Source organism: Nymphalis io, chromosome 1 (genome assembly GCF_905147045.1).
Source record: "Nymphalis io chromosome 1, ilAglIoxx1.1, whole genome shotgun sequence".
Classification (NCBI taxonomy): Eukaryota; Metazoa; Arthropoda; class Insecta; order Lepidoptera; family Nymphalidae; genus Nymphalis; species Nymphalis io.
The window spans coordinates 10,573,352-10,592,468 of NC_065888.1; the positions used below are offsets into that span (position 1 = coordinate 10,573,352).

The 19,117-nt window shown below is 32.3% G+C and overlaps 2 protein-coding genes across 2 annotated transcripts; both read right to left on the reverse strand.

The window, feature by feature from the left end:
• Positions 1-338: 338 nt before the first annotated feature.
• On the reverse strand, positions 339-10,796 carry LOC126775550 (protein hook). The gene is made up of 14 exons (XM_050497945.1): positions 10,545-10,796; positions 10,119-10,271; positions 8,282-8,398; positions 7,425-7,519; positions 6,475-6,600; positions 5,736-6,020; positions 5,510-5,647; positions 5,312-5,425; positions 5,058-5,238; positions 4,406-4,536; positions 4,193-4,337; positions 3,916-4,089; positions 3,401-3,509; positions 339-3,049 (listed from the first exon to the last, which is right to left on the reverse strand). Exons 1-14 carry the CDS (start codon positions 10,630-10,632, stop codon positions 2,827-2,829), a joined length of 2,079 nt encoding a protein of 692 aa, XP_050353902.1. The 5' UTR covers positions 10,633-10,796; the 3' UTR covers positions 339-2,826.
• A 1,180-nt stretch (positions 10,797-11,976) lies between these two features.
• LOC126770788 (probable RNA helicase armi) lies at positions 11,977-18,602 on the reverse strand. Its single transcript, XM_050490352.1, has 7 exons — positions 18,457-18,602; positions 18,252-18,319; positions 17,745-18,168; positions 17,007-17,410; positions 16,309-16,461; positions 13,392-15,647; positions 11,977-12,343 (listed from the first exon to the last, which is right to left on the reverse strand). The coding sequence occupies exons 3-7, from the start codon at positions 17,932-17,934 to the stop codon at positions 11,990-11,992; spliced, it is 3,357 nt and encodes a 1,118-aa protein (XP_050346309.1). The 5' UTR covers positions 17,935-18,168; positions 18,252-18,319; positions 18,457-18,602; the 3' UTR covers positions 11,977-11,989.
• Positions 18,603-19,117: the final 515 nt, after the last annotated feature.

Consider the following 19,117-nt stretch of genomic DNA (forward strand, 5'->3'; position numbering starts at 1 on the left):
AATAAATAAATTAAGAAACAATTCGTTTTTTTTTACAATTTACATTCCTTGATAAGAAATCTTTGAGAAATAAAAAACAAAAGAAAAAGTGTGACAATTTATTTCAACTATGAATAAATTATAAATGAATATAAACAATATTAAATAACTTTTTGCAAAAGAAAAACAAATGGTACTAATAAAATTGATTACCATGTGCTATAATCGAACCCAAAGCGCTTCATAATTATTAATAAACATTTTTATAAATTATCGTAGATACTACAAACTTTCTTATTAATAATGAAATTATCACATGAAATACTAAACACTCCTTGAACTTAATAAAAGCTATATTTACACCATTCTATTCATATAGCTATAAATTGAAAAATATTTTAATAAATTCATATTAGTTTAGATTAACATATTTATATATTGCATCGATAAGCTCTAGTCAGGAACAGATAATATAAGCACTATAGTTGTTAAAGTAACGCCTTGTTTTCTATGCAGTTAAATATTGTAACAAATTTTATTTTATGAATAATCTTTACAAAATGTCAACTAAGTAAACGTAAGATCGACGACAAATTAAAACAGTGTAAACATAGCTTTAAAACTACTTGAAATATTAATACAATTTAGTTTTGGACTGATAATTATTTGTTATCTATATTAGTTATTAATATAATAAAAATATAATATCTAAGCATAGTAGTTAATATTTTCTATTTTGTTTTTTTATCTGTCAAAAATTGACACTAAATTAAAATTCCATTATGTGACAAAAAAAATTGAATAATAAAAAGTTAACTTAATTCTTAATAAATAATACAAATGCACCAATATTTGTTAAATTTGTCGTTTTATAGTCTTTAACTATAATAACTAGTCCCCCGGCCCTGTGTCATGTCTACGCTAACAGTAACGTTCTTTAGTATGAAATAAATGAAAGTAAATATTTGTATTTAATAACGCAAAAATTATATTATAATGTCACATATTATTTTTTGAGTAATGTTGCAAAAAATACTTACTTATATACTTGTAAGAACATGTATATATATATATATATATATATATATATATATATATATATATATATGTATATATTTACTATTTCCGAAATGAGCTAGAATAAAATTACAGTGCTCTTGACACACTGTTTTACAGCTTGTAACTACTATGAAAGAATTAAACTTTATGCGTGTTTCCTATCTTTTACAATACAAAATATAAAACTAAGTTTTACTTAGTACATGCTAAGGTCTTTTATAATGAGATGATATAATAATATTTTTGTAGGATGATTTTTTTTACATTTTTATTTATATATTAAAGAGAAAAGATACCTAGATCCTTTTCCATGACATAATCAACAAATACAAAATTGATTTAGCCAACAGTCTGGCTATCTGTTTGGATGTATTGGTGTGACAAAGAAGACAAGTCTTACCTTTCACTCTTTACTATTGCACCACATTGAAACATATATTTAAATATAAAACGCACATTTGCAAACACACTCTACCCTTCTAAATGATTTACTGGTAAAAAAAGTTGTTTTCATATTAAATTATTTTGTAAAAAATAAAATGATTTGTTCGAAACATTAACATTTACTAAAAGTATGCTACACATAAATTATTATAAGTATATATTAAATACTTAGTAGCGAAAAAAAAGTACAAGTCTCACTTGAGAAAAAAAAATCACCACAAGTATGAAATTAAATGAATTGCATTAGAAAAATTATGAACATCTGAAAAACATTTATCAATGATTTCTGTCTAAATAAAAAAAAAATGATCTCATGTCTGAATTATTTCTAATTACATTTACATGAACACATCATACTTACTCTATCTTTATATAAACTGTACATATATGTAGATGACCATAAGTATTTATAATTTTCATATAAAATCTCCGTATTCTAATTACAAAGATCGATGCATATAATTATATACAATTATATATTTTGTTAATTCTAATTAAAAATATATCATTCAAGGGCACATTATCAGGCCATAATTTAAACTCGACGGATCATAGTTTTTTTTTTACTGGGTGCACTGTGCAGACACACCTAGGCAGACGCTACATATGGTGGTGAGTCAAGACAGTAATTCATGTACCATAGATAGTATAGCACTAGCGTTGTACAGAATCAGCTGTCCTTTTAGCATGTGAACTTTTAGTCAGAATAAATAGTTTTAGAGTGATCTCATATTATAACTGGGTAAAATAATACTGGAATAACAAACACTTTATAACAATTCCACTAAGGTATTTACAGTGTATAAAAAGTATGGAATAATGCATATACATATTATCAAAATATTATAGTTATTTAAAAAAATGTTTAAGCAACGTTTTTGGTTTGTACCATATGCTGGCCACAATAAATTATTTTCTCTTAATTAAGAATCTTCCTACAGTAAACTGCATCGTTTTTTATAAATTAAACGATTTGATTTTCTTTGCGTTATTTCAGAATTTTCTATTGATCGCTAATCAAAATTTTCCTTCCATAAACTTAACCGTCTAAAAACAAAATTTAGAAAATTGACAAAAGAACAGAATAAAAAAAAATTATAATTTTGAGCATCTTTCCCTACTTTTTATTCGGCATGTATGTACTGAACAAAATCTTTGAAATGAATAAATGGCAGAATATTGGTAAAATAGACAGACTTCTTTATTAAAGAAGTCACTAAAGTGGGTTAAAATCACATCTCACAGAGAAGTATCACTAGCCGTCCCGCCGTCGGTCTAATGAGGGTAGCCCTCACGTACACACAGCACTGTATGTACTGGCTCGGCGCGAGCGGGCGGGCGCGGTCACTGCGCGGGCGCGGGCGCGGCGGGCGCGCGCGCTCGCGGCGGCTGGCGGCGCTGGCGGGCCAGGAACGAGTGCCCCGCCGACAGCAGCGCGAACCGCGACTCCACGGCCTCGCGGTGGCAGCGCGCGCCCAGCTGGTACCACGCCGATGCCAGCAGGCGCTGCTCGTTGGCGCAGCGGCCGCTCTCCTCGCTCCCGCTCCCGCTGCCGCTCCCACTCCATCTGCACAAGTAAAGGGTAATTAGGTAATTCTGATATAAACTATAGCCAATTATTAAATTCCTTAGCTTCAACTTTGAGTACCAGCTTTTGGCGGACAAATACAAATATACCTCCACACATACACACATATATTACACTTCACGTGTCATCATAGTTTTTTTAAATACTTTCATCTTACAAAACTACCTGTAAAAGATGTAGTATCTTTCAGAAATTACAAGATGTAAGTTGTAACAACGAAATTAATAATGTTTTTTTAAACAATGTTAAAGTTATATATTTTCTGTTTTTAACAAACACTAGTTCCGCAAGCAGCTAGTTATAAGCTACGTTTGTATCAAAGTTACTTACTCGTGTCGATTATTATTAGTGGCCGCAGGCTCCCCGCGTGACGCATTAGCGCTCGCGTTCCCCGGACCACGCGAGTAGCCCAGCGTAACATCGGATAGCGACTGTTGGCCTGGACAAATTTCTCTCTTTCTATCATTTTGTTATCTTAATACAAGTTAGTGAAATAATCAATTTCACATAATTTTTTATTATTTAAATATTCTTAAATAATAATATTTAGAATGTGTTCTACATTCGACATGCAAAAAGTATGTTGCATACTTTCATTTGGCGCAAATTTGAATTTACTTAAATGAATAGATTTAATTCACTTATTCAGAATAATAACATGCACTTACAATATAAAATGTGCAATAATTATAATAAAGTAACTTATTATATACTTAATATTGCATTAAAATAATTCACAAGCAATTTGTTAAAGCCTTCATTTACAAGTTCGAATATGATTGATAGGTTTCAACTATATATTTTTTTAATTTAAAATATCCGTAAAAGTCCCAACAGAAACAAACCTGTCGTCCTAGGGTCAAGGGTTTTGATCACTTCCTTCGCTTTCTCGACGCATTTCTTGTACTTATCCTCGGTGGCCAACAGTTCGGCTTCTCGAGCGGACAGCGCCTCCTGCAATTTGCTGGCACGTCTTCTCTCTTCCGCCAACGTCGCTTGCAACTCTTCCACTTGTAGCGCTGAAAAAATATGAATTATCAGACATCAAGCGAGAGTCCGTGAGTTTAGAAGATGGCGTTTTGACAGGTTGCATCCATCGACATAAGCGAAGGTACGACTTACACTTCCTCTGGCTGTCTTCGAGCGCGGAGGCGAGGCGCGGGTGCGGCGCCTCGAGCGAGGCCTCGAGCTGCATGATGCGCGCGGTGGCCTCGCGGTTGAGCGCGCGCTGCTTCTCTAGCCGCGCCGCGTAGTCTTCTAGCAGCGCCTGGGAGCATCCAGCGTATAACAATATGTACAAGTTTCGATACTGGATTCTTCCGTCTATATATTTACCTGCACGGACGCCTCGTCGGTCTGGGCGCCTTGATTCTGTCTTAGCAATTTGTTTTCGTGCTCCAGTCGTATGAGTCGCTCCTTCAAGTCGTTCGGTATCAATTCTCGCGAAACGTTGTCTTCACTCGCACCTGGTATTTAAAAGATCTTAAACATGACATTTCGTTAACTTAAAACAGTTCTCTAGGCCCTAAAGTATTCGCATTTTTTATAAAATTGTTTTAAGAGTTTCATTTCATACTATCAATGACTAATTTTCTACATTTTTATTTGATTATTGAATTTTTCTTACAAAATTTTAATGTGTAAATTAGCTAAAGAAAGTAATATCAATTGCTATCCAATTGCTATAACACAAACAATACGTAATATTGCATCTTGTTTTTGTCATACCCACATTATTTTAAGTGAAGAGTTTAATTTGTTGTTCTTTATTTTTGTGTACCGGCCGTATGTTGTATATATAATAATTAAGTATGTTAATCTTGTTTTCTCAAATATTTAAAGTGAATTGTATTCTTTTTTTTTTTTAAGAAATAAATTCTTAAACCATAAACCATAATATCGCGAATCTATTACACACGTCGAATTGGTTTCAATTCATGCAATATGGTATTGGACGAAAACTACAAAAGCAATATTTATATGGTACCGGCGGTGATGGTGGAGCAGCGCAGCTCATCGACGGTCTCCCTCAGCGTGTCTCGCTCGTGCAACAGCGCGTCTCGCTCGCGCTGCAGTGATGCCGCGCGACTGCTCATCTTTTTGTTCTCGATCTCCAGCTTGTCCGCCTTCGTTATCTCCGCGTCCAGTTTCTCGTTTAAGTCTGTCACCTGCGAGAGACCGTTCGCGTTTAAGGCTTCATATTGCTAGCATGTCATGTCTGATGCGCGCTCTCGCTGGTACCTGTTTCTTGTAGATGTCGAGTTGCGAGCGCAAGGTCTGCGCACGCGTCGCGGCTTGCTCGTGCTCGATGGCGCGCTGCACATGCTCCGTGTTCGCGCGCTCCAGCAGCTTCACCTGGAAACAATACACATATATGAATGACATTATGGACGGGACCTAATTTATATATTTATAGCAGATTAGTCAAATTGTTTATACCTGTCTTCTTAGATCGACGTGTTCTTCCATCCTCTTTTTGTAAGATGCGACGGTTGCCTCCAAGGCGGCTGCCTTAGCAGCCGTCTCCCTTAACGCATCTACTTCATCCTTCAGAGCCACATTCTCCGAAGCCGCCATCTAAAATGGAATGCAGGTTTTTTATCTTTTGATCATTTTTTGAAGCAGATGAACATCAAAACTCGTAAAGATTGAAGTTCTTTCGCACCTGCAACTCCTCGTTCCTCAGCTTGGTAAGCGCGAGTTCCCGCTCGAGCGCGTCGGCGCGCGCGCGCTGGTCGTCGCGCTGCAGCTCAACCTTGTCCAGCTCGTCCTTGAGCGCGTCGAGCTGCGCGCGCATGTTGCTGTAGCGCAGCGTACCAGCGTGCGCGGGCCCCAGCGAGGCGCCGGCCTCGTCCAGCTCGCCGCCCGGGCCGCCCTCCGCCTCGCGCGCCGCCGTCAGTCTGCTCACCTCGCTCAGCAACGTCATCTTCTCCTCGCGAAGAATTTTCACCTGAAAAAAATACAAAGTCCTTGAGTTTACTAATGCGTTAGATAAGATGTTTTGTGGTGGCGCTTTAATAAATATGTACTTGACTTCATACTGTTTTTAAAATTTAATGTTTTTATAATAAATTTTTAGATAGTTATGTTGCAAGTAACTTCAAACTCATGTAAAAAAACTACGCGTCTCCACGGCTTGAGGGGTCGTTTGAAAGGGGCAAACATCCCCTATAAAAAACTACCCTTAGCGACCCCAAATTCGAGATGCGAATTTCTAATGCCAACCCGTGACTTCCATTTATATTTTCCAAACATATTCCTCACGCAAAACCTCTACATAAAATAGTACTTTTAATATAACAATAAATTGACGAGGTTATTTTGTAGGAACTATAGATTAAAAAAAATGCCCGACCAATGCCCAAATATTAGAATATTATGTGAAAACATTTTCAGTAGCGTACCTGTGTGTCGAGCTCGTGACATCTTTGCGCGAGCACCTCTCTCATATCAACATCTGTCTGGTCGCCGGCTGTCGTCTCTGAATGTATACTACCACGATTTGTGCCCAGAGTTATAGTCTCCAGTTCCTAGTTATAAGCAATCAATCTTTTAAATTATTCAATTAATATTAACACAAGTGATCAAGAAAAATATTAAAATGCGCCAAAACTTCTTTGGTGGGAATTCCTATATCAAAACGAATACTAATGCTGTGTCAAATTTCAGCTCATAATTCAGTTATCAATTTCCGAATGTTTATCCGATCAATCGATGGTTTTTTTTTTATGTTATTACATCTAAATCATATAATTAGATAGGCACAATAACAATAATTTATTATTAAATAACTTAGATGTAAATTAATTAATTCATGTTTTGATTAATTTATTGTTTCCAAGATCTCGTCTCACCTCTCGATCTCCCTACTCACCAATTGGGTGGGCGAGGTGTAGATACTGTATTCTAGGCACAAGTTAATGTTGAATTAGATTAAAAACTTTGATGGCCACTTTAAAAAACTAAAACACCTTAACATTAATTCTATTTTCAAACACAAGTACGAATGATAAAAAATAACGCAAACTTTTCGCGGTAAAAAAAAAAAAAATCTTATTCGACCGTGCTGCAATAACAAACCTCAAACGTTAACTAACTACATAACATAACATGCAGACAGCAGAGTTGTACAATTCGTGATCCAAGGACATTAAAGTGTGCGTAACTAAACCGTTCGTATTTCTTTTCGAGTAACGAGCATACATCATCGAAAGTGCCGTTGAGAAATAATATGTGCTAATTTATTATTGCAATAAATATTACGATCATTCTCTGCCCTGTTTACAATTTCAATTAATTCAACGTAATTATATTTATAAGTTGGTACGTGTGATCGTATACATATCACTCTTACCTGTATCGCTTGCATTATCGAACGCTGGCACGATAACTCCAAATCCATAATTCGCGTGATATATTCCTCTTTTTTAATACAGTTGACTGCACAGCCTGTACGAAACAATTAATGTCTTATATTTGTAACAAAATTATATGTACTTATCATTAAAATTATTTTTATGACAACATTACGTATTAAATTATACGTAAAAATAATTGACTTGGATATATTACACGTTACATGTTACGAGCCCGCTTAGTTAGTCGTAAGTCAATAATTGTTTTATTATATTTAACGTATAATTAAAGAGACGTACAAAAAAGTAATTGGACAATCTATTTTTATGCTTTTCGTTCGAATCGTTTAAGCTTTTATATAATACTAGCTGCACGCCCTGAATTCATGTATATACTTATATAATTACCGAGAAGAATTAGCAAGATAGCAAATAGTTAATTACATTTCACCAATTACATTCCTTTGTAATGCAATTGGGGTATGTTCGTTATTATTAACATCAGTTGTATATAAATTGCTACTAACTAAATTATTAGCAATTTATCAGATCAAATTCATAATTACGGCCTGTAAACTGTAAACGTCTCATCTCTGGGCAAAAGTTTGCTTGTATTGGTTTGATTGGTAGAAATACATGAACCGAAACTTTATGTTTAATGCATGTATGTATAATGTACATCTAGAAAAATATTGTGAAAATTTAAAGTATTTATGATCCTTCATCTTCTTTAAAATCTGTGGTGAATCTTAAACCCGCGATCGTCAGTTATGAACCACGTGCGTTTTTTCACTTTGCCGCTCTGTACATATATCTTAATTTGTATACAGTGATTGAAATAAAAATAATGACTTACTAAGTACCAACTGCAGTAACCTGCCCAAGTCGGATGGATCTGCATGTTCAGCAATATTGACAACATCTGGTCTAGAAAATTCCTGTAAACTTAAATTCAAAATGTCCTGATGGTAATCTGTAAATAAAACGAAAACGTTAACAGTATTGCATACTTCCATTATAAGGACTTTTTAAACTAAAAACTATCAACCCACTAATGAACAAATTTTTTACACAAATGTTTTCGAGCTAGTTACAAAGACAAGACTATACAAATTATGTAAGAATGAACAAGACATAATTTAATTTCCGTATGCGGATCTATCGGTGTGCTGAAAGACTTAATTAATTTGCAACATAAAATTCAAGAATTTAAAAGCGGAACCTGCATGTATTACCTCACCGAGATTTTAATTAGAAAGGAAAATGACTACAAGATTATATTTTTTTTTGAATATGCATACGAAAATATATATATAAGTGATTATTTTGAAAAATCAAACTAATTAAAAAATTACATCCTTATAAATGTTGCTTGGCAGCTGTTTAGTTAAACTGGAAAGACATGAACAAGAAAGAAGAAGATACAGCATTAACTAATCTCCCTCTTAAAAAATTGTAAGACTGTATCTTTGTAAAATAAACATATAATATAAAGTTAAATAGAAAAATGATATTTGTTGAATTAACAAATACATAAAATGTTAATTTATGAACAGGGGCATCATATTGACGATTATCATGTCAAGTCTAAATTAAAAACGGGTGAAACTGCAAAGTACACCTACTTATACAATAATATTGTTATTATCTGAAATGCACTGTTTCTTCTGGTTTTAAGAGAATATTGGCTAAGTAATTTTTTCAAAATAAATATTCATATTTATTTTTAATTAAAAAATATTAATTACAAATGCATGAATTTTTTTTAAAAAGTTTAATAAATAACTTATCTATTCAATATATTATTGAAACATTAATTGCATATATCTCATTAAATAGGCTCATTAATATCTTACTTATATGATATATCTTATTTATTTTTAAAACTTTAACTTATCTATATATATGTGGTTTCTTTTGGTAGAAAAAGGTAAATAAACCATTTTAATTTAATCTAAAATGCATGTATTTATGTTTAAATTTAATTGATTTATTGTTATCCTTTTCTTCATAAAATCTGCAAGCACCCAATTTTTTTTAAATATTGGTTGATTTCATTTTTTCCAGAATCTAGCTTATTTTACAATAACAACATACCAAACTTATTAAAAATTAGTTCCTAAACTATACTTTATTGCATGCAATACACAAAACACTAAGAAGGAATAATAACAAAGTAGAATAAAGCATGCAAAATCAGCCTTATCACTTACAACACTCTTCCATTCATCTTTATTCATTGCAAGGGAAGACTTTATTAGAAATGAACTTGAACATCTTTTATCAAATTAATACATAAATAAATAAAGAAAAAATATGTTTAAAAAATAGAAGATTATAAAGTATATAGTATAAATATAAGTAAAGGAATTTCAGTATTGATAAGTTTTTTTATTAGCTAAATAAACATCATTTAATTTAGCTTTTCTGGTATTAGACTAAAAATTTTAAAGTATTCCATTGATAGTCACTAATTACAATTGCTTAATAAAAAAAATTTGAAGTAATAAAGCAAACCATCTTAACACAGCAAAGATAATTACACATTTAATATTATTAGAAATTGAAGATAAATAAAACACAACATAAATCAGTATGTTATTATTGCAAAGTAATATTTAAAAAAAGTTTAATATATGAAAAATATAACTATTTTTCATTTATTTAAATATGAAATGATACATGAAACTTACCAACAACACCTTCTAATATTTTTTTCAAATTGCTGACCTTCAATCGCCAGTTATGAGCTACTTCTGTTTTAATTTTAGAATTCCAACTTATTGAGAAATATTCAGGTGCAATTTGGGTAAGTGCCTCAGCTATTGCTACACCATCTGATAGCTCTGTGAATAATATCAAATGTCTGCTATTGCCTTATTTTACATTAGACGAGGATAGTTATAAGACTAATTGTGGTATCAGAAGTTTTTATTCTAAATATTATCATGCACTGTACTGTAAGTTATAATTTATATTAAGCTACTTTTAACACTACAATCCATATTATCTGTTTATTTACTTGTCAAAAAATGTAAATGATATACTGTATGAATTATAGGATGGGTGTTTTATGGAATGGTAAATATGTTTCCACACACCAATCTACAATCTAATACCTGAAGGTGTTCCATGTTTGGCAGTAAGATTTAAGGTCTGCAACCATTTAATAAGATTGTCACATAGAACAACACTATTTGATTCCATTCTTAGATAAGTTATTACACATCGAAGTTATTATTGCAATATATTATAATTTATACTTCTTTAAAAGCATTATACCAATTTTAAACTTAAAGTTTAAAAAAAAAACAAAATTTACAAAAATTAATAAATACGGTGAGCCGTAAAGTGACGTTTCCTTATTTATTTCCTCTCTTTGCCAAATTGACGTTGCGTTGTCTATGGTTATTATATAAAGTATAAAATATTTATTATTTTGATTTTTGATTTGATGATGAGAGAGATCAGGCAAGCAATTGTGGACAAAATTATTATATTTCATTTTTTTTCCAATTATAAGAATATATTTTTTTAAAACATAGGCTATAGCCTATGAGAATGCAGCCACTGTAAAACATATTATGCGTCCCTGGAGAGGATACAAAGGACGTAGAGACAATAAAGTACCGACAAAGCCAGCATAAGAAAAAAACATTTAAAATATAACTCATAATTTAAAATAATCTGATGTTTGATTCTAGCTAGACTTAGACTGTCACCATCGTGGCCACTAAACTTACTTTCTTTATTACTTTCTTCATCACTACGTCGAACTTAATGGGTTTTATATAAAAATGAACGTGAATAGATAAATAATTAGTTATTCATTTTAAAAATATAATCAATATATTTTGATAATACATGCATTGCGCAGAAAAAAAGATGAATGGAGATAAACTTTATAACTTTTTTTTCCGGTTCTCCGCCTTCCGTATGCCAATACATGGTTTGATCGGTTAGCTCAAAGACATGAAAAGTGAAACCGTCTTGCCCAAAAAGTGTCTACCAAAATGAATGAAATAAGGGTTTCGCAAATCGCTAGAAATATAAAATAGTACATGTGAAAATGAAAAGCCACTGCATAAAATAACGCAGGCCTGCTTTCAATTTAAAGTTTGGGGCTTATATAGTGGATTACATGTTGTCATCATGTACATCAGACACATGCAAGATTCTACACCGCTAACCACGATATGAATTTAATCATGTCGTACTGAAATATTCCATCCCACAGATACACGAATGAAGAGAAAACCAATGTTATGTAATATCTTTAATATATATATAATTTTAGTTATATACATATATAGATTAACATGGTCCGACTGTTGTGTGTTGTACTGTCACACATTTTTTCTTTTAAATCTTAATAATTTTTATTCGTGTTTCTGTGTTTACATATCTGCTAAACATGGTCCATTATAAACATAAACTAAGTACATGAAATGTCATTGGTTTACCACGTCACGTTTATCCACGTCTTCTATCCACTGGGATATCGACACGTCTTACAACATTCAACAAATATCCTAAGAAAAATAAAACTCATTATCAGTCAGAATTAATATGTATTATTCACAGTATTATCAAAATCAAAGGGCAGATCACAGCCCATGTATTTTTCCGTTGAGACTGCACTTTCTATGACTTTCTTCCACGAAGGATCTTTGGAGAATAGATATGGGTTGCAAAAAATTATTGTTGATATTTGAGCTCTTGTCAATGCGACGTTGAACCGTTTTGGATTTCCCACAAATCCTAATGCTTGTTTTGAATCTTCCTCCAAAAGTGATTCAGTAGATCTCACTGTTGATATAAGAATAATTGGTCGTTCCTGCCCCTGAAAGTCTTCAACCGTACCTATTTTAGGTATAGGTAGCCCCATAGAGCTGAAAAGAATTCGCAAATATTTTACCTGCAAACAATAAATAATATATATTATATATTTAAATACAATTTAATAGATAAGAGAGCAACGCTCAATCCGTCGACAAGACTTCACAAGCCCATATTTTCGCCAACGTAAATGGCTTGATTTATGTATCGGTCTCGTCGGTGTTAAATGTTGGCGCCTGTAATTTTATCGTCTTGTCTGTCAATCAGCAAGTGTTAGAATTCCACAGAGCAAATGTAGTTCCTATCTCACTAACCTAACCTATCCAAGTCAGCACCTTCGAAAGTCGATAAATAATTATAAGTACTAATGAAAGTGGATATGTAAAGAAACGTTCGGAAACTTTCATGAATGTCGTCTTATTTTCAACGAATCTCACTCTCAACTCTATTAAAAACTCTTCAAGTATTCGATTCCATTAACAGGAAACATGAGCGAGATTTTCTGTCGTAAAACAGATTAGTTTTAATCAACTCATAACTCGTCGTTGGGATACTATAATACTGCTCAGTAAGAAAGCATAGATAGTTTTTATCATTTTGTTCATGCACTCGCCTGAACGGCCGGTGATGCACCGGTTACCATCCGTGGAATTACGCCTGAATGCCTCCAAACGACGTGACTACAATAGTAATGAAATCTATGTCTACAGAAACAACCTGTAGATTGTCCTTCTAATAGGCTAAGGTCACCTCTCCTTTTTTTGACATGAAGGTTTGAAGATTATTCCATGCTGCTCCAATGTGGGTTAGTGGAATACACATGTGGCAGAATTTCAGTGAAATTAGACACATGTAGGTTTCCTTACGATGCTTTCCTTCACCGTCAACGAGATAATTTATAAACATAAATTAAGCACATGAAAATTCAGTGGTGCTTGCCCAGGTTTGAACCCACGGTCATCGGTTAAGATTCAAGCGTTCTAAGCACTGGGCCATCTCGGTTTTTTATCTTTGTATCAAGTGTGTAATATATAAGATATTAAGATATTTAAATGAAATGTATAATGTACTTGTAAAAATATATCTAGAATAACCCCTTAAATAGTAATAAAATTTGTTTAATTTACCTGTGACAAATACGGTGTTATAATACCAATTTCATCAGCCGCTATGTGCCTTTTATACAGTTTACATGTAGTAAGTGCTACCATTGCCGCCTCTTGAGGATTATACCAAGAAGGGCTGTCTTCAGCTCTCACATTGTCACCCTTAATACCAAACACGAATATACCACCAGTGCTACTGTTTGATTCGAAGATTTCACAGGTCGCTTGCATAAATTTTAATGTCCATGGCATACTTTCGTCTATTATTGCTACAAGTTTTCCATCATAAAACATATCACTGGCCAATTTTATAATTTCCTTTAATGATCTGTAGTTCTCATTCAGCATTGTTACAAGTCGGTTGTCGAAGCCGTTTTGGAATGAATGATAATCCTTAAGATAAGGGAATCTATCAAGTAGCCTACACAAAAAAGATTCATCCATCCCATACTCTTTGCAATATTTCGATAGAATTATAGGACCTAACTGCATTGGATCACCTGCAAGAATAATTTGTCCATGTTCTTTGTGAATAAAATTCATTGGCACCATTATTTCGGGCTCCGTAGCTTGACCTGCTTCATCTATAATTATGTGTGTAAAGTGGTTTTTAGGTAATTTTAAATGTAGGAACATACCAAGGCAATAACACGTGCCGATAGTAACTCGATGTCTACATATGTGTGTTTTCTGATAATTATCTTGAATTTTTTCCAACCTATTTTCTGCAGATATATCAAAATGAACACAATATGGTTTGATAGTACTGGGTATGCTCTCAGAATCGATCAGATAATTTGCAATAATTCTAGCAATTGAACCAGTAAAGGAAGCTTTATACTGTATTAACCTCTCTGTTATTAAATTAGCTGCACTATTAGATGGCGTCGCAACCAAAATTCTACTTTCTGGGACCATAGCCAATATTTGCAAAATAGTTTCGATAAGAGTAACAGTTTTTCCCGTACCTGGCGGACCGAATATCACGTATGGCATCGGCCGACATTCGCCTTTAAGTATATTTATAACAGCATGTTTTTGAATGCTATTTAATTTTGTGTTAAACCATTTTATTTTGCCAAGATTCTCATCAGATATCTGAGGCGATTTAATTTTTATTCGGGAAGGAAACAATATGTCAGGACCGAGATTAGACAAAGCCAAATTAATTGCATGGTGTGATCTTCTAAACATGGTTCGACTGAAATGGAACTCTATTGAGACGTCGCCGCCATTGTAAGAGTCATGAAAATGTGGATGAAATTTAATCAAAACTAAATTCCCTCTTATGTTATGAATATAGCCTTCGTAACGAGATGCATTTGGATTCCTTACATCTCTTACAATAACCCTATCTCCTTTAATCAATGATGGTCTTCTTTCGGTTAACTTAGTTATTTCTATGCCAAGATACTCATCACAACGCAATAAGAATGCTTTAGTGTTATCATAAATTCTCATGTTTAAATTAGCTTGAACTTCGTCCATCCATAATAGTGTATGCCATTTATCAATATAATTATTTATCGTTAAATTTTGTGACAAAAAAGGAAAATTCAATTCAATTTTGGCTAATAATTTATTAAAATCAGCGCAAAAAGTTAAGTTGCTAGAATCTCCTAAGAGAACAGCCCATATTTTATCTGGAATAGAATAATCTCCAATCCTAACATCAACAAATGCAGATAATTTATATGGTTTAACTCCAACAATATATGGTTCAACATTGTCTCTTATTTTCTTCATTTCATCAACTTTATTTATTTCTTTCTTTTGGTTATAATTATCTCCAACTTCTTTACTAAGAATTTGTTTGTTTTCAATTACGTTTATCTCAATAATTCGCTTCAATTGAAATCCTTTAAAAAGAAATACTAAACTCTCTTTAGATTGCCCAAAAAATTTTGGCATACATGTAACAGTGAAACTAATTTTTTGTCCTGGATCAAACTTTATTGGTTGATTGATATATGGTTTAACTTGTATTTGAGAATTTAGTTTTTTGCTTAATATGATCCATTTGTTCATGACATACAACTGATTACTTCTATTTATTATATTTAAAATTATTTTTTGTGTTTGTTGAAAACATATTTGATCAAATTTTAAAGGATGCGTCATCTCTATATTTTTTTCTACTTCCAGGTCAAGACTGACTTGCTCTTCATTTAGTATTATATTCTGTGGCCTAATAGTAGTTTCGTTACTGACTACCATCAACTTTATAGCTCTCCATGTGCATGAACCTTGATTACTTTCTATTGCCTCTACTAAAACCTAGAATAAATGTATATGGTATTTTAAATATTTCATAACTATTTTTTCTTACGTGTTAAAAATATAACTCCAAGTAGTGCAGTAACAGCCTGTAAATGTCCCACTGCTGGGCTAAGGCCTCCTCTCCCTTTTTGAGGAGAAGGTTTCGAGCTTATTCCCACGCTTCTCCAATGCGGGTTGGTGGAATACACATGTGGCAGAATTTCGATGAAATTAGACACATGCAGTTTCCTCACGATGTTTTCCTTCACCGAAAAGCACGAGATGAATTATAACAGAAAATAAGCACATAAAAATTCAGAGGTGCTTGCCCAGGTTTGAACCCACGTTCATCGGTTAAGACTCACACGTTCTTACCACTGGGCCATCTCGACTTCCAAGCCTGCCAAGTAGTGCAATAAATATTAAAACCTAACAGTTCTGCATTGAAGAATTAAAAAAAAATAAACAATTTCTATTTGTGTCTGCATATATTTTCCTTTCAATTATTAAGATTTATACTACTCAATGTTAAAAATTTTTTACCAAAACTAGAATTTTATTCAAATTTCGGTAGTTTCTTAAATAAATTAATTTAATAAGTTTATTAATTTAAATACCATCATAACATTAAAATATATCACTCCTGTCTTAAACGAATTTATTGGAAGCAATTAATTACCTTTGATCCAAGAACTGGTTGAATACCATTTAAAAGAGTTCTGTTGTCAATATAAATTTGATTGTCACATATTCCCGAAGAACCCGACCATTGAGTAACAATTCCAGTTTTGATTTTAGTTCGAATAGCATTAAAAGCAATCACTTTTAAGACCTAAAATGCAAAGGATAGTTAAGTAATAAAGAAGTAAATAAAATTTTTTAAAACATTCAAACAATATGATAGTCTCTAAGTAATATTGTACAATAATTCTTTCAATACTTCAGTAAAACTCAAAATAATATAAACAACATGCTTTTGCAATTTAATCTATAATTTTAAACAATAATTGGCAGTCAGATGGACAAATTTACCCAAAACAAATTTAGATACATGAAAGTCACAACTTTCATGTATCTAATAATCTCACATAATCTTATATCTCCCTCTCCCTAAAGCTCTGTAAGAACATTAACGTTTGTACTGTGTACCATACACAGAACACACTTTAAGTTTAGGTGTATCGCAGTGGAGGGCCTACACAGATGGGATTGCAAATAGCCCCAGTATAATAAATATGAAATAAATGATGAAAAAATTATAAAAAATTGAAAAAGATAGTTTATTTAAAAAATATAACCAAAACAGTGGTTTTATTTATCCATATACCTATAAAATGACATTTCAAGTGCCAAAATTATTTAATTTTAAAAACATACTTGGTCAGTGGATATATTAAATGGTCTTATAGAATCTTCTTGCACAGAACATATAATCTCCAACCAATCTCCTTCTATAGGTACAAAGGTTCCTTCAACATCATCTAGGTTAAATTTTAAATCAGATTCACTGATATAAATAAATCTGTCCTGTCTCCTTGCAACTTGGCCAATTAACACATGCTCAACAACTCTAAATTTATTTTCCTCTGCTTCTTCCGCATCTCCCCAAGCTAAGCCTAGGTTTCCTAAAATTCTTACAATGAAAACACTGTCATTGCTATCCTTATAACCTAAGTAAAGGACCTTGTCATTTACATTTAATTTTAATGAACAGTTAGATATATCATAATAAACTGTTCCATCTATCAGAACAATATTATTCTCACAGTATGTTATTAAGCCTGAAACAAGTAAAATAAATAGGTAAATTATATAATTAATTAAGTTTTAACAGAAATATTAAACTAATTCTATATATTAAGTAAATGCTACAAAGTTTTTAGAGTATTCAATTTATATTGAGCGATAAAAAATATGAAAGACATTATTGTACATAGCATATTCAGCATAGTTATATAATTTAAGCACCTAATTCTGATCTCATACAAATTAAAACTATCCTGGAAGTGAAATTTAAGATTGATACTTCTACTACTTTTACTTTTTTCATAACAATCATATACATCCCAATGAAATCATATAAATCCCAATAAATTATCTCCTTTTTAATTTTACCTGTCTTTTTAAAACAAACTGCATCACTAGGTGTGTCTCTTTCAATACAGCTCATAACAGGTTCTTCTTTTTGAGCTTGGATCTCTAATTCTACTAGTTCATGAGCTAAGAATTTTTCTTTATCCTGGTCATCAGTATCATCATTATTATTGATTAGATAATTGAAAAAGTCTTTAATATATGAAAGCATTTTAGTAGTGGAATTAGAATTTAAAGTAATACTAAAAATCTATTGGACAAATCCTTTGTCGTAATCAAATTTCCATTCTGTAGATTTTAGGTAGTCAAGTTCCTTGCGTAAAGCTTGTATTCTTTTTTGGTGCAGTTCTTTATGAGCATTTTTCAATGATTGCTCGAAACTGTGACCATGATCCCCATGACTTAAAGATTGATCAAAATTTTGTATTCTAGACTGTGGTGTACTCTGGAAGACATATATGTCACATTATATATAATTTGATAACATTCTGTAAATTATCTATGATTTTTAATATTTTAAAAAGTTACCTGCGGCGTTTCTGACTCTGATGGGGAATATCCAGATTGGGAAATATTACTGGATGATGACATAACAGCTGTGTAATGAAAGTTTATTGTTACATTAATTGTTAATACTTAAAGAATAATTTTTTTATTAGTTATTTGAATAATTTGAATTTACAATAAACAAACTATCTACATTATAATCAACGATAAATTATTATTATAATACCTGTTACAGTATTTGAAGAAATCTTCACAATTATAGTTATAAAATAATAACAAAAACTATTAGAACGGTACGAAATTACGAAATACAAATCATTAATCAATATTTCATTTCATCTCACGATCAGTAGGTATTCAATAAGTACTCTGAGTCTCTAAGCCGCTGTCAAGTGTCAACCGTCAACAATTCTAAAACGTAGGGATTATGTACTCTGTGAAAAACTTAACAGATAATAAAGTACCGATTACTAACACCTGAATTCTTACTTTGTAGAAAAATCACTGTACAAATGTACAAAAGCTTATTTTTGTATTATTATGTTTAAAAAATGAATTAAAATTTTCAAACAAATGTTATATGTCCTGTGCCTTTAATAAGTTTTTTGTAGCACAAAAATCTATCTGACAAAGCAGATGACAATGACAAAAATTTGTACTACAAAATCAAAATATGGCCATCTTCTGACTACCAAAGCGGTAGGGGCCAGGACCCGACGGAATCACAAAAGTAACGTTTATGTTAAGAAACTGCCCTAGGGTGGTGTATCTTTGGCAATGAGCCTTGATATAGTTAACGGTCTTAGCACATCACCCTGGGATGCTATAAGGGGGCTATGGTACATCATAGTTTGCCCACCTATCTGCAGGTGATTATTGGAAACTAC